Here is a 13,851-nt window from a genome sequence, read left to right on the forward strand (position 1 = left end):
TGGGATGATCCCGCCTGAGCTGCACCGACCCACGCAGCATCGGGGAGCAGCGACTTTCCGTCCCGCAGGACAACGGAAGCACCCAACTCTGCCAGCAGCAGAGGTGGAAGGACGAGCGGTGCCGGGGCCAAGCGGGTTTGCTCACACTGTGAGGCTGGAGGCTGCTGCTGCCTCTTGCAGCATTTTTCAAGGGCTGATGGTTTGAAACACTGCCCGGGAGCATTTCCAGGTGGAAGAAATGTTCTATTCTATTTTATGCTGGTGTATAAGTTACTATGAGGCTAATGGCTTGGGTGCAGGGAGAGCAGAAGGAGAGGAGCTGATTCTTGAAATAAAAAGGCGATAAGCCTTCCAGACCTTCGAGAGTAAAATGACTGACAAAGTACAGATGTGGTGAATCTTTTCTTTCTTGTTTTTATTTTTTTTACTTGTTGGGCAACAGACATTTTCCTTAGTCTGCTGTTTGTGGTGGTGCCACCCAGCGCCGTGCTGGGCAGCAGCGCAGGCAGCAGGTGAGCGGCAGCAGCGGAGCACGGACGGGTGGACACGAGTGGGGAGGAGGGTGGGCTGGAGCAGCCAGTGAGAACCCTGGCAGAAGGCAAAACAGAAGAAAAGGTCTCTAGAAAAGCATCCGTGCTGAGCAGAGGCAGCATTGCAGGACGGGTTTTGGCTTGTCTGACCAAACCGTGTGCTGGCTGACCACCCTGGGGTGGCCTGGGTGATGGTATGGTTCTCAGGGCCCATCCCACTGGGTCATCTCCAGTCTATCAGAGACCATTCCAGCTGCATCCTGCCAGGACCCTGCTGATGGAAACCCTGAGCAGCAAAACAATAGCACGAGAGCAGAGATGGCAAGAGACGTAATTACCATATTGAGCATCACAGCCAAAACATACGACCTCCACACAGGCCCAGCCAATATCATTTGCTCCTTCCTGGTATCCAAGCAAGGGCGGCTGTAGGTGCTGCCCCATGAGCTCTCTGCACAGCCCTGCATGGCACAGGTGACCCTGCACCACTGTCCCCAGACCCTCCCCAGCTGCATGTCCCCATGTCCCCTGCCTGCAGCATCCGTGTTTGTGCACCGCAGCACGGGCCCGTTACGGGAGTTATTGCACAGGCTGCTCCGGGATTGTTATAAATGGTTTGTCTTCAGTTGATTCAGCTCCCCAGGGACAGCTATGGTGCAGAGGGGATGGTGGAAGAAGATGCCAAACCTGCCTTTTGGCTGTGGCTGGTTCCTGGACCCGCATGGCCATGACATACACTGTGTGAAAGGCAGACCTGCTGCAAGCAAACCTGTTCTGCCATGTAGGGACCTTGGGAAGTGCTTTCGGGTGCAGATATTAGAAGAGATTAAAAAAACCCAACAACTACAGAACTTCAGCCTCTTCTGTCAAAAGGTCATCTACTTGTCCACAGTAGTGGGGGGAGCATCTGATTTACTCTGGGTGGTGTTCTGCAGTCAGGAAAATCTGGCAAATTGCTGTGGCACGTCCTTTGCTTTCCCCAGGCCCTGGTCCCAGCAGCCCATTTAAGAGACAAGCCCAGTACCCCAGGCTGTGCATCCCACCCTGCACTGCCCAGACCACCAGCACCCATGTGTCTAACCAGGGTTTTACCCAGGGCAACAGTGAATGAAAAACTTCCTGGGTTGTAACAGCATGGGGCTTGCTCAAAGGGTCTGGCGATTAGCATGATAAAATGTGTATTTAAATGTTCTTGCATCTACTGGCATGGCTCCTAAAAGTATGGAAGCAAACCTTTCTGCAAGCCATTGAAAGGTGGCAGTTAAAACACCTGCTAGATGCTGTGATGCATCTAATAAATATTCCAGGGAACATTTGAAATCTCTTAGGCTGGTTAAAAGCAAAGTATGTTAAGATGAAAAATCCTTTGGCAGCTGGGATTTACAGCAGCACCTATTTTCGTATGTGGCAGCATGTCGATTGAGAGATGCATTTACTTAACGATCAACCAGTTAGCCAAGGAGGAGCAGGAACATATTGAACTGTGTTTCTGCAGGTATTAAACACCTGATCTAGAGAGATCCTGGACAGAGCTGGACTTTAAATGCTGACCAGTTTCTGATCTTGGCCATTTATTTCATTAGAGCTAATTAATTACATTTGGAGGCTGTGACTCACCGTATTTTTTTCTTTTCAATCAATAGGATAGAATCAGTTTATTAACATGGAACTTAATCTAGGAAAGGTAACAGTTAATATCCTGGGTATGTCTCCTTTTCAGCCTTGAGAAAGTCTCAGATTTCTTAACCTCCTGTCTTCTCCTTGCATTTTCTGGACACTTATGTCTAGCAAAGGCTCGCTTAAGCAACTGTATTTTCCTCTTCCCTGGCAATTGTTGGAAGCAACTATTCAGTGATTTAACTTCCTGTCTTCCAATCTACCTCTTCTTCCAGCAATTCTCAAAGCAAAGGAATCAATTTGACCCTTTCCAGCGTTTTAATAGCAGCAAACACAAAAGTTACAGCACAGAATGAACTTGGGTTTAAATTTTTGTCTTTGACTTTCTTGAGAGAGACTGGAAAAGAAGGCATTGTGTAGTTGAGTCGATCACTTTTCAGCTAAAACTCTGATGAAGAAATCCTCCTCCTTTGTTTCGTTACTGTGCAGCATAGCCAACATGGGCCCCTCTTTTCAGAGCATCCATGGGAGGCTGCAGTCAGAGAGAGAGAAGCACTGTTTATGACTAAGCAAGCTGTTCTTCAAGCTTAACGCAGAAGTTAGGTTACAACCTGCCCCTCAGGGCTTCTCATCTGCCAGATGCCCAGGGACACTGTTAAAGTCCAAGCTCAGTGACAAGGGCTAGACCTCGAGGGTGCTTTTTCACCACACCCTGACCTGCAGCTGCCAAGATGTGGTTCCTGCTCTGTGCTCTGCTCAGACTGATGTGGTCCCCAGGCACGCTGCTGGGTCTCCTGTGTGCCAAAGGGCTCAGCAGCCTTTCCCTTCTCCCACATTCCCCCGGCCAGCCTGCAGCTGCCTTGGCAAGGCAGGGGCTGCTCTGCACTCCCAGACACCATGGCCCTTGGGCATCTCTTTGCTCTGCATTCTGGTCTCGAAAGCAGCACTCATCCCACCTCTGCTGCTGCATCAAAATGAGCACTTTGCCTTCCCTAGGAGCTGCAGAGATGCCTTGCGGGATGTAGGACACCAGCTCTGCTGCCGGCAGCACCTTGCGTCAGCTCTTCTGTGGGGCTGAACAGAGAGCTGTGGTGCAGGGCCGGGGAAGCCCGCGCTCTGCAGCCCAGCCATGCTGTGCTCCCAGGAGGCTGGGCCCTCATGCTACCACGTCACTGCAGTAATCTCAGAGGATACGGTGGGGTTTCTCACAGAGCACTCAGGAAGAGGCAGAAGCCAGCATCTGGTATAGCTTGGCCTCCCTCAGATGCTGGCTCACTTTCAGCTGTGCATGTAAGCGTGTCACCAGGCAGAAAGTTCTGCAAAGTTGGCTTTTAAAACCATGTCTTTTTAACTATCAAAATAACCACACTCAAGATCAGCGAAAGTGACTGAAAGAGGGGACTGAAGCGTTCACTGTGGCCCTGAACCCTTCCACACCAGACTGATAAAATAAGTACAAGCAGGGTGTAGGCTATTCATTGCTTTGATAAACTAGATTGGTCTTCTGCTTCGGCACAAATTTATCTCCAAAAACACAGGCTCTACTCATTGTATGGTTGTGGGCTGAAGAAAAAAAGGTCCGAAGGCACAAAAAGGGGTGGCGAGGATCAGCCGTCAGGGTGCGGGACAGTGAAGCTCTGGGCAGCTCTTTCAGAAAGGCGTTTCACCCTGTGGTGATGCTCACTGCTGCCGGGCAGCAGCAGCTCTCTCTGCTGAGACACTTGCAAGGGCACCAGCGTGCTGCTCAGCTCCGGGTACAACTGGCAGCACTCGTGAGACAGCAGCGAGTGGTACGTGAGGGGAGAGCAAAAGCAATAATGCATATTGACTGAAAAAGAGAAGTCTCTCGGCATTTCCTGCCCGCATCTCATGCTCTCAAAAATAAACCCACCGGTTTTGTCAGCTGCGCCACCTCAGCTCTGCCCCCTCGCTAGACCAACCAGATTGGGAAATGGGGCACTGTTAAGTTTGTTGACATCTCTCCTGATTAATCTCCAGTTGCTGGATCATCACCTGGGGGACACAGAGCACTCCTTCCACATGGACCACCGGAGCAAATGCCGCTGCTGATGGGAGGCCCCTTCTCCACGCTCTCTTCTTTGAAGCCTCATTTCCTGATGGCTTCCCATGGATAGCTCTCTAAAGATCACTGAGGATAGCAGATTATGCTACCCAAGTGCTCTCAACTTTACAGGACTGCTCATCTAACACCTTTAAAATTACTTCAGTCTAATTAGCATACCCCTCTCAGAATTCAGTTTTATCTCTGGAAACATACCAGGCCATGATCACCTCTAGATTTCCCATATTTTGAATATAAAATTATAGGCATCAGAGGAAAAAGAGGCTGGCACTTCAGAGAAGTAGTGGCTATTTCTGAAAGAGCGAATCTCTCACCATCTAATCCTGCCTAGACTGAAGGGCACATCATAATTTCGAGCAGGGCTTCTCCTCCTCCACGTTTGGTATTGTTATATTTTACAGAAATCGGAGAAAACACAAGTAACTTTAGAGGTGGCATGTGGCTTTGGGTACTCTGTGTAACCCTTTGCTTCTCTGCTGCCCTGAAATCACGATTAACCACGCCTCAGGGAAAGGAGGCTGCCTGAGGAGCAGGGCAGGCTGGCACCCGAGGAAGCAAGGCGATGCCAACACTTGGCTCTGGCACTTCCAGGTGTTTTGGCTGCAGAATGATTCGCCACAACCCTTGAACAGTTCCTGGGTTTACAGTACGTGTGTGAGTGTTGTGGGATGGGGGTTATTCTTTCACTTCCTACCGTTGTGCGTCAGAGATAAAAGGACAACAGTTTAGGCCGGGTTTATGGTGTTCTCATTGCTGCAGGGAATGGAGGCAGTGACAACTGTCCTTGGAAAACTCCTAAACCAGTGTCAAGTTTCTGCTGTGCCACCGTTTCATCTCTTCACTGTATTTTTGTCTGCCTCTTGCCGCGTACAGAAAGCTCAGCAGCACTCTGAAAAACGGTCCGGAACGCTCAGAGGCACCCGTGGCTTTGCGGTAGATTCCCGAGCGTCCCTGACCTGGGGACTTCAGCCACGATGCGATTTTGCGCCCCGGCAGAAGTTGCTCCTGGGAGCATCGGGAGTCGTTTTCCAGCGACCGTTCCAAGTAGCGCCCACCGGAGCGGCCGGATCCCGGCTCTTTCCAGCTCCGCTGACACCAGAAGCGTTTCCCCGCGTGGGAACGGCAGGGGCTTTTTCCGGGGGTCCGTGGGGCTCGGCTGCCCGGTCACGGCGCACCAAAGGCGCGGGATGGGGCCCCGTGGGGGTCGGCTCCCGCCCGCGCTGTCCCGCGGAGCGCAGCCCCGCTGCTGCGAGCAGCATGCGGTCCCGCAGCCCCGCTCCTCGGGGTGCAGTGCAGGCCTCACCCCAAACTTTGCACCCCAGAGCAGGCCGCCTCCGCGGAGCCCTCCGCGCTGTTTTCGTTAACGCGCTTGCGGGGATGCCCGAGCGGCGCCGGGGCTGTGCCGGAGCGGCCGCGGGGCCAGACCGCGCACAGCCCCGGGATGCCGCGGTCCCCGGGGCCAACGGGCCGGATTGCGGGCCGGGCCAAGGCCCCCCTGCTCGCAGGCGGGGAGGCGAGTCGGCGGGTGCACATCTCACAGGGCCGCACATGCCGCGGGGTTGCACGTCGCGCCGGGCTGTAAATCCCGCAGGGCTGCACACCGCTCAGGGCTGCGCACCCCGCGGGGCCGCACATCGCGCAGGGCTGCGCACCCCGCGGTGCACACGCGGGTGGCCCCGTGCGCGTCCCTGTACCGCCGGCCGCGCTGGCAGCCGTTCGGGGCCGTGCCCGTTCTGCCGGGCCGGGACCCCGCTGCAGCCCCTTCGCCATCTCCCCACGCTCCTCCTCGGGCTCCATTGCCGACGCGGGAGGGAAGGCGGGAGCCCCGCGGTCTGGTTTTAGGACAATAAAGTGCTTTTCGTTCTTTTCCCTGCGCGCTGTCATAGAAGCGCTCCCGGGCTCCTCGTTGCTGCCGGGGCCGTGGGCCGGCATGTCCGAGAGACGCGAGGAGAGCATCTGGAGGGATGGGGGGTCTGGTCTTCATTTTGCTGGTTTATGTGGGGCTGCCTCTCCCCAGGGCAGCGCCACAGGGAAGAACCATCCCAGGGCGGTTGTTCGCACGGTGGCTCCCATCGCGGAAAGCAGGCTCTGGCCGCCGGTTATTTTTGTGTAAGCAAATGAGAGCGAATAAACGTTGGTGAAAAGGGAAGCAAAAGAACGAGAGGCAGGAGCCGGCCTCTCTCCAACCGCGCTGCTGGCGGGACAGAGCCAGGCGGCCAGGGTCCCGGTGGGCCCGGCCCCGGCCCAGCTGCAGAGCCGTCCGAAGCAGCCGGGCTGCCGATCTTTGGATGCAACGGCGTCCGAAGCGGAGGGATGGGTGGGAGGGAAAAGGGAGGTTTTGGAAACAGAGTGGCGACCATGTCAACTCCCAGAAGGGTCCGGGGAGAGGGGCTGCGCCGGGAGAGGCGGCTGGGAGCCCCTTTACCGGCCTCGCGTCCCCAGACCCCGGCAGGACCCGGCCCGAGAGGAGCGGCCCCTGCCCGCTGTGCCGCAGGCAGCGGGGGTCGCCCCCGCCAGACCCCCGCTCTTCTCCTCTGCCCGCGGCCGATCGGCACCGGGCCGCGGCTCCGGTGGGGCAGCCCGGTTTCACGGGAGCAGAACCCACTCTCGTCCCCCGCCCGAGGACTGATTACATGTCTGGGAGGGTTCCGTGGAAGATGGATCGGGCAGCGGCGCCGGAGGCCGCGCTCGGGTGGGAGCGGGTGAGGGAAAACCCACAGCTGCAGGCGCCGGTCGGCGAGGGCAGGCAAAGCGCCGCAGGCAGGACCTTTCTCCGGGCTCGGTTTCGCGGGAGACTCCCCGGCGCTGATGTTTATTTTTTCCTTTGGGAAGGGGAGAGCCATTTGTTTTGTTTTGTTTTTTCCCCAGTCGCCTCTGCTGAAAAATAAATACGGGAGCGATCGAGGCCTCGTGAATTCGCCCCCTCCCCTCTCCCCGCCCTCACTCGCGTCGCCGAGGCCTGCAGGACGCGGCCGTGGGTCTGCAGCCGCGGCTCGGTACCAGCGGGAAGCCGCCGTGCACACGGGACGTGCCGGGGGAGCCCGAGGGGATCCCCCGGGCCGGGAAAGAGCAGCTCAGACCCCCACACCATCTCCATCGGGCCGCTCGCTCCCGATCCCCCGGGCTCGGCTCCGGCCTAAGGGCTGTTCGCAGGGGCGAAGGGCAGGACCGGGGGTGATGCGGGGCGCTGGGCCCCCCTCCGCCGCCCCCCAGGCACTGGCAGGCGAGTCCCCGTCCCGCCCCCGCGGCGGCCCGGCCCGTCGGGGAGCGCGGCCCCAGGGCTGCGGCGTCACCCCCCAGCTCGGGAAGGGGAAGTCGGTTCTGCTGAAAAGTTGGTGACGGGCTGGGGCTGGCGGAGGCAGAGCGGGCAGGTGCCGCTGCCGGTGCCGCTGCCGGTGCCGCTGCCGCCGCTCTGTAGCAGCCGACGGAGCGCTCGGGGGCGGCTGGTTGCGAGCAAACTTTGATTCCTGCTACAACAGATGTCAGAGTTTTCTTGGGTTTTGGCTGCGTCTGGGGACATCTTGTGATGTTTTAGAGAACAGGACATGATCTCACATGGCGAGGAGCTCTTTAGTTTCTTAATCATTTCACGGTTCCTTCAGAGGCTTTTTTCCACCTAAAACGTTTAGTTTCAGCTCAGTGATCAGCTGCAAAAGCTCGGCGGGGAGCGGAAGAGTTGAATTATTCCAACCTGCGAGAGCCTCTAAAAAAATAAAAAAAAAGAAAGAAAAAAGGAAAAGAAGAAAAAGAAAGAAAAAAGAAGAGAAAAAAAGAAAAGAGAAGAAAAGAGAGGAAAAGAGAGGAAAAGAGAAGAAAAGAGAAGAAAAGAGAAGAGAAGAGAAGAAAAGAAAAGAAAAGAAAAAAAGAAAGGAAAAGAAAATAAAAGAAAAGGAGAAATAAAGAGAAAACAAACCGAAAAAAGAAGAGAAAAGACACGCAAAAAAAAAAAAAAAAAAAAAAAAGGAAAAGGAAGGCGATAACAACACGACGTGGAAACTTTTCTCTCTGTCCGTTCCCGAAGTCCTGAAAAGCCGTGATGGAGTTGGAGAAAACCTACGCGACCCCCCGGGCCGGCCGCACAGGTAGGACCCGGGCTGGGCTCCGCGGGGAGCCCGGCGACCAGGCTGCCGCGGGGGACGCCGAGACCCATCGCCGCGGCCCGTCACGCGTGGGCCTCGGCGTGGGGCAGAGTCGGGTGCGGAGGAGCCGCTCCGGGACCGGGGCGGGCGGCGGGGCTGGCTCCCCGTGGGGCCTTCGGGGCGGCGCGGGGGCTGCCGAGACCTCCGTGTCCGGCGGTGGGTTCCCGCGCTACCGCCGGTGCTGCCCGTGTGTTCGTCGGCCCTACGGCTGTGACCGGGAGGGCGAAGGGACCGGGACCGAGTACCGGCGAGAGGCCGCGGCGAGCCGTGTCCTATGTCCCCGCGGGGAGCGTGGCGGCGACGTGTCCGTGGGACCGGTGGCGAGTGTGGGCGCGGAGGCGGCTCGGTGGCGGAATGCAATTCCGAAGCGATCGATGGGGCCTTTTATTAGTTAAATCGCCTGAATAATCGTTTAATCGATAAAGCATTTCATGGCGGCGCGCCGCACCGGGCCGGCGGGCACAGCTCGGCGCCCCGAGGCCTCCGCCGCCGCCGGCCGCGGGCACCGCGGTGCCGCTGCATCCCTGCGGGGTATAGGGCGGGGGGCGCCCCACCCGCGATGTCCTGGAGAGGAGGAGGAGCGGGGTGAAGGCGGGATGAAGGCCAGACAGGGAGAAGTGCCGACCCTGCCCCCCCGCTCTCCCCCTTCCGCGTGGGCCGGCGTGGCCCCGATCCCTGCGCCCCCCCTCCCAAACTCTCTCCAGGCCTGAGATGCCAAGCGGTGGAGTGGGGCGACCGGCCCGACGGCGCGGGTCTTGGCTGCGGGGTTGAGCGGGAACCGGCCCTCGCCGCCCCCGTCCCGGCCCCGCAGCCGCGCCCGGCAGTTTCACGTTCAACGAAAACTCACCCGCCCCGCGCCGCCTGGGCGGCTGCAGCGGCCGCCTGTGCCCCGCCGCCGAGGGGGGTCCCGGCAAGGCCCTGCCGCAGCCAGGGCCCCGAGGGCGCGGGTGACGGGCTCAGCGGGGCGGGAGGCCATGGGGCGGGGAGCAGAGCTGCCCCCGCGGCCCCATCCCCTCTGCGGGGCGGCAGACGGGCAGCGCGGCCGCGGGCGGGGGACGTGGCTCGGCTCCGCCGTGCCCTCACGCTCACCCGTGGCGGGACGGGCGCAGCGGCGGGGACCATCCCGACGGCCCCGCCCGACCACGAGCCCCGGCCTGGGCCCCGCGCCGTGAACCAGTGGCTGGAATGGGATCACGTCGGCCGTGGACGCTGTGGCTCCCGCCCCATAGCGAGCACTACGCGGGGCCGCCGAGTCCCTCCGCGACCGTGGACTGCGCGGGCGGGCGGAGGCACGGACCCGGATCCGACCGGCGCCCCTCCGCGCCCGCACCCACTGCCCGCGCTCGCGTAGGGGAACCACGGCCCGGGACGCACTGTCCAGACGTCGGGGGGACCAGTGGACCCCGGCTGCCCGGTCGGGCCGGCGGGTGACCCGCGTCCCCGGACCCGCGAGCCGTGGGGGATCCCCCGCCCCGGGCCCCCGCTCCCCAGCGCGCCCCCCACGGTCTCGCGTGGCCGCGCCCCGCCCTCTGAGGGCGTGCGGCCACGCCCCCCACCCCCATTGGCCCGGAGCCCGCCAATAGGCAGCGGCACCGCCCGGCGGCCAATGCCGGGCGCCGGCAAGTTAACTTTTGCGATTGGCCGGGGCGCTGAGTGACGGGCGGGCCCCGCCCGCTGCCGCCGCCGCTGTCCAGCCGCGCGGTGCTGAAGCGCCGCCCGCCGCGCCTCCTCCGCGGGCGCGCTGGGCCGCGCAGCCGGAACGCGGGGCGCGGCGGGGCCGGCGATCGCGGGCGCGGTCCCGGGGCGGTGCCCGCGGCAGCCGGCGCGCCCCCGCCCCGCCCCGCGCGCCCCCGCCGGCCCGCCCCCGCCCCCGCCCCCTCCGCCCGCCACAACCCCCGCCGCCCGCCGCGGGCCGGCAGCGCGCCGGGCGCACGGCCCGAGCCAGGCAGCGCCCCGGCACCCGGCGGCGGGCGGGAGGGGGCGGCTGCGGCCCCGCGGCCCGGCGGGCGGCGGCGGCGATGGGCGCGCCGCGGCGGCGCCGCAGGTCGGACGGCGGCCGCTGACGGGGCGGCCCGGTCCCGCGGGGCCGCGGCGAGGCGAGGCGAGCCCGGCCCCCGCCCCGCTCCCCGCCCTCTCGCACACCTTCCCCCGCCGCTCCCCTCGCTCGCTGCCGCCCCACCCGGCTCCGCGAGTTGCTGTGAGCGGCGCGGCGGGGGGCGGCACAGCCGGAGCGCGCCGCCGCTCCGGGACCGAGCCCCGCGGACGGGGCGTCCGCCAGCGCTGCCGTCCGTCCCGGCCGTCGCCGCGCAGCCGCCGGCGCCGCCAGCACAAAGAGCCGTCGGGGAGAGGGCGGTGGGCTCCGGCCCGCCGGACCGAGCCACCCGCCGCTCCGCGCTCAGCACCGCCCCAGAGCCGGGAGCCGGTTAACCGCCATCCGGGGAGCGGCCGTGGGCAGAGCGCAGCCCGGGGCGGCCGTTGCTCGCCCCCGCGAAGGAGTGACCGGACATTGCCAGAGGCGCTCGGCGCCGCGCTCGGCCGCCGCTGTCGGATACCACAGCCCCGCTCGGGGCGGGACTCTTCGTGGGGCTTTTTTTGCCTCCCCCTCCCTTTTTTTTTTTTTTTTTTTTTTTTATTCTCCGGCTGTTTCCTCGGGTCTCCTCCCCCAGCCTCAATCCCGAGCGCTGCCGGCGAATCGAGATCAGCTCAGCGTGGCCGCCCCGGCCCGGACCGCTCCGATGGAAATACACTGTAAGCACGACCCGTTTGCAGCAATGCATAGTAAGTAGGCTGATAGTTCAACTTCTCTGACACGGCCGCGACGGGCCCTGCGCGATCGCGGACGGCGCCTCCGGGCCGGCTCCTCCCGCCCGCTCCGGGTCACCGAGGGGTCCGGATAAACGGCAGCCCGGGCTGCCGCCGGTTCCGGGGCTGCTCTGCCGCGTCTCCCCCCGGCCCGGGCCGGCCGCCCGCGACCGCCGGGACTTTCGTGCCCCTTCGGGAAGAGCGGCCGCGCCGCGGGGATGGTTTTGCGAATGGACAGACGGCGGCGGGATGCTGCGGGGTAGCGGGCTTGTCCGCGTTTTTTCCCGTAGAGAAAGAGCCGATGCAAATATGTGTTTAAATATACACGTAGATATACACACATACTTAACCATATGTGTATATCTATCTGTATATATGCACGCACGCTTATGTATGTAGATATATGTGTATATGTATATATTTTTTTTCCCGCACATAAATCTCTGTGAAGAAAGCCACCAGGTATTTCTGACGAACAGAAAAGTTTGCTATACGATATTTCACTCTATTTCAACATTTTGATATTCGTTAGTTAAAAACAACGAAAAATATAAAAGGCAAACAAATACGAAGGGCGCGGGGCTGGGGGGAAGATTTTTTTTTCTTTCTAACCATCAAAGAAAGGCAAAACGGTTCTTGCGAGCTCCGCGCCGGGCAGCGCGGCAGAAGACGAGCGGGCAGCAGAACTGGTTAAGTTAACAGGTCGTGGGCGCTGGGCTTGACTCAGATTTGTTGTGCTTGAGAGGTCGGGGAAGACTTATCCATTAGCACAGTGTTATGTGAAATGACATCTTCTCTCACGGTGAGTTAAACGCTGCATTACGGCGAGAGATTGCGAAGAAATTTAAGGTAGAACTAATCTCATTTCCTGGTGCACCACAGCCCTTTAGCTAAAAGAAAATTGTTTTCAAAATAAACGATCCAAAGAAACCATCCAGCGCTAGAACTGGAAACACCCCTCTATTCGTCTTCCTTTCTCCCGCTGTTTGTCTGCCCGCTCCCCCCTCGCTCTGCTCGTCACACGGTTTTGGAGGTGTCCGAAGCGGGGGGCGGCAGTCGGTAATGCGCTTCTACGCGCCCACCCGTGAAAACGGACTTTTCTTCCCGTGACAACGCGGCGTTTTAAACCCGCGTTTATTTCTCTCTCATCGTTGAATCAAACCACGTCTTTTAAAGGCGAACTTTAAGGGCAGAAAGCCGGCGGTGCGGGACGCGGGGATGTGCGGAGGGGGAGCGGGACGTGGCGCTCTTGGACCCGTTACCCACGGAGGACGGGCTTCCCGCGGGGGGCTGCGCACCCCGGGCGGGAGAAGCCGCGGCGGGTTCCAACGACGCCCCCCATCATTCGCAGCCGTGGAAAATCGATACCTTCCGCAGGAATTTCAGGGCGAAAGAGAAGGGGAAAAAAAATCCCAAAAACCAAAATCCCGATGCCTTCGGTCTGGCCGCCGGCCGCAGAGGGGGAGCCCCCGGGGCCATTCGGCCCCAAACGATCTCCAGACTTGCTGCTGCCCCGGGGCGGGGGCGACACGACGCCGGTGAAACGCGGGGGAGGAGAACGGGGAAACCGGGCAGCGGCGGAGGCTGCGGCCGGCGCGGGGAGGGGGGCCCGCGGCGCAGCCGAGGGCACGGCGGCCGGGGACGGGGCGATCCCGAGGGGACCTCGGCCCCTTGTACCGCCGCCACGGGCCCTGCGGCTTCCCCGTCCCGCGTGGGCAGAGCCCCGGACCGCCGCCGTCCCGGGCCTCATGGGCGTCGAGGCGGGCGGGGGCAATCGGGGCGGCCCTGATCGCCGGGGCTGCTGCTCGGTACCGGCGGCTGCTCGGGACCGGACCGCTCGGGCCGCCTCGTCCTCCTCCCGCACTGCTTCCCTTCCCGCCGCTGCCCGAGGCTTCTGGTAGGGCCCGCGGACCCCGCACCGGCTACCTGGCCAGGGATCCCTCCCCCGAAAGAGCCCCTCGTCTCGCCCCGTTCCCGCTCCCTGCGGGGTCTCCAGGCTGCGGATTGGGACACGGGCTTCGCTCCCCCAACCCCGCACCGGGCCGGCGGCCAGAGCAATATCTCTCCCCTCCTCCCGCAGCCCCCCGGCCCGACGGGGCCCCCGGCGTCCGTTTGTGCCCGCAGCAGTCCAGGGAGCGCGGCAGCCGGCGGAGAGGGACCCTGGGCGGGCAGGGAGCCGGGCTCGGCGCCGGAACCGCTTCCCGAGACGGTGGCAGGTTTGGGGAGGGGTCCCCTGGCGCGGCGGGGGGACGGCGGCAGCCCCAGCCTTTGTTCCCCCGGCGGCTGCGGGGTCGGATGCTCTCGGCCTGGGCAGGCCCGGAATCTGCCGGCCTCCTGGTCCTGGGAACTGGCTTCGGGTGCGAATCAACCCTTGCCCTAAGGAAACGCATGTCTGTCTTTCTTTCTCTCTTTTTTTCTTTCTCTCTCTTTCTCCCTTTCCTTCTTGCTTTCCTTCTTTCCTTCCTTCTTTCCTTCTTTCCTTCTTTCCTTCCTTCTTTCCTTCTTTCCTTCTTTCCTTCCTTTCCTTCTTTCCTTCTTTCTTTCCTTCTTTCTTTCTTTCTTTCCTTCCTCCTTTCCTCCTTTCTTCCTTCCTATCTCCTTTCCTTTCCTTTCCTTTCCTTTCCTTTCCTTTCCTTTCCTTTCCTTTCCTTTCCTTTCCTTTCCTTTCCTTTCCTTTCCT

General features: G+C 61.1%; 1 protein-coding gene across 1 annotated transcript in view; it reads left to right on the forward strand.

Moving 5' to 3' along the window:
- The first annotated feature begins 8,266 nt into the window (after positions 1 to 8,266).
- Positions 8,267 to 13,851, forward strand: part of PAX5 (paired box 5) — a 105,392-nt gene continuing 99,807 nt past the window's right edge. The window contains exon 1 of the mRNA XM_065656974.1: positions 8,267 to 8,312. Coding sequence (XP_065513046.1) covers positions 8,267 to 8,312 — 46 coding nt within the window. The remainder of the gene's footprint in view (positions 8,313 to 13,851) is intronic.

This window comes from Caloenas nicobarica, chromosome Z, assembly GCF_036013445.1.
Source record: "Caloenas nicobarica isolate bCalNic1 chromosome Z, bCalNic1.hap1, whole genome shotgun sequence".
NCBI lineage: Eukaryota > Metazoa > Chordata > Aves > Columbiformes > Columbidae > Caloenas > Caloenas nicobarica.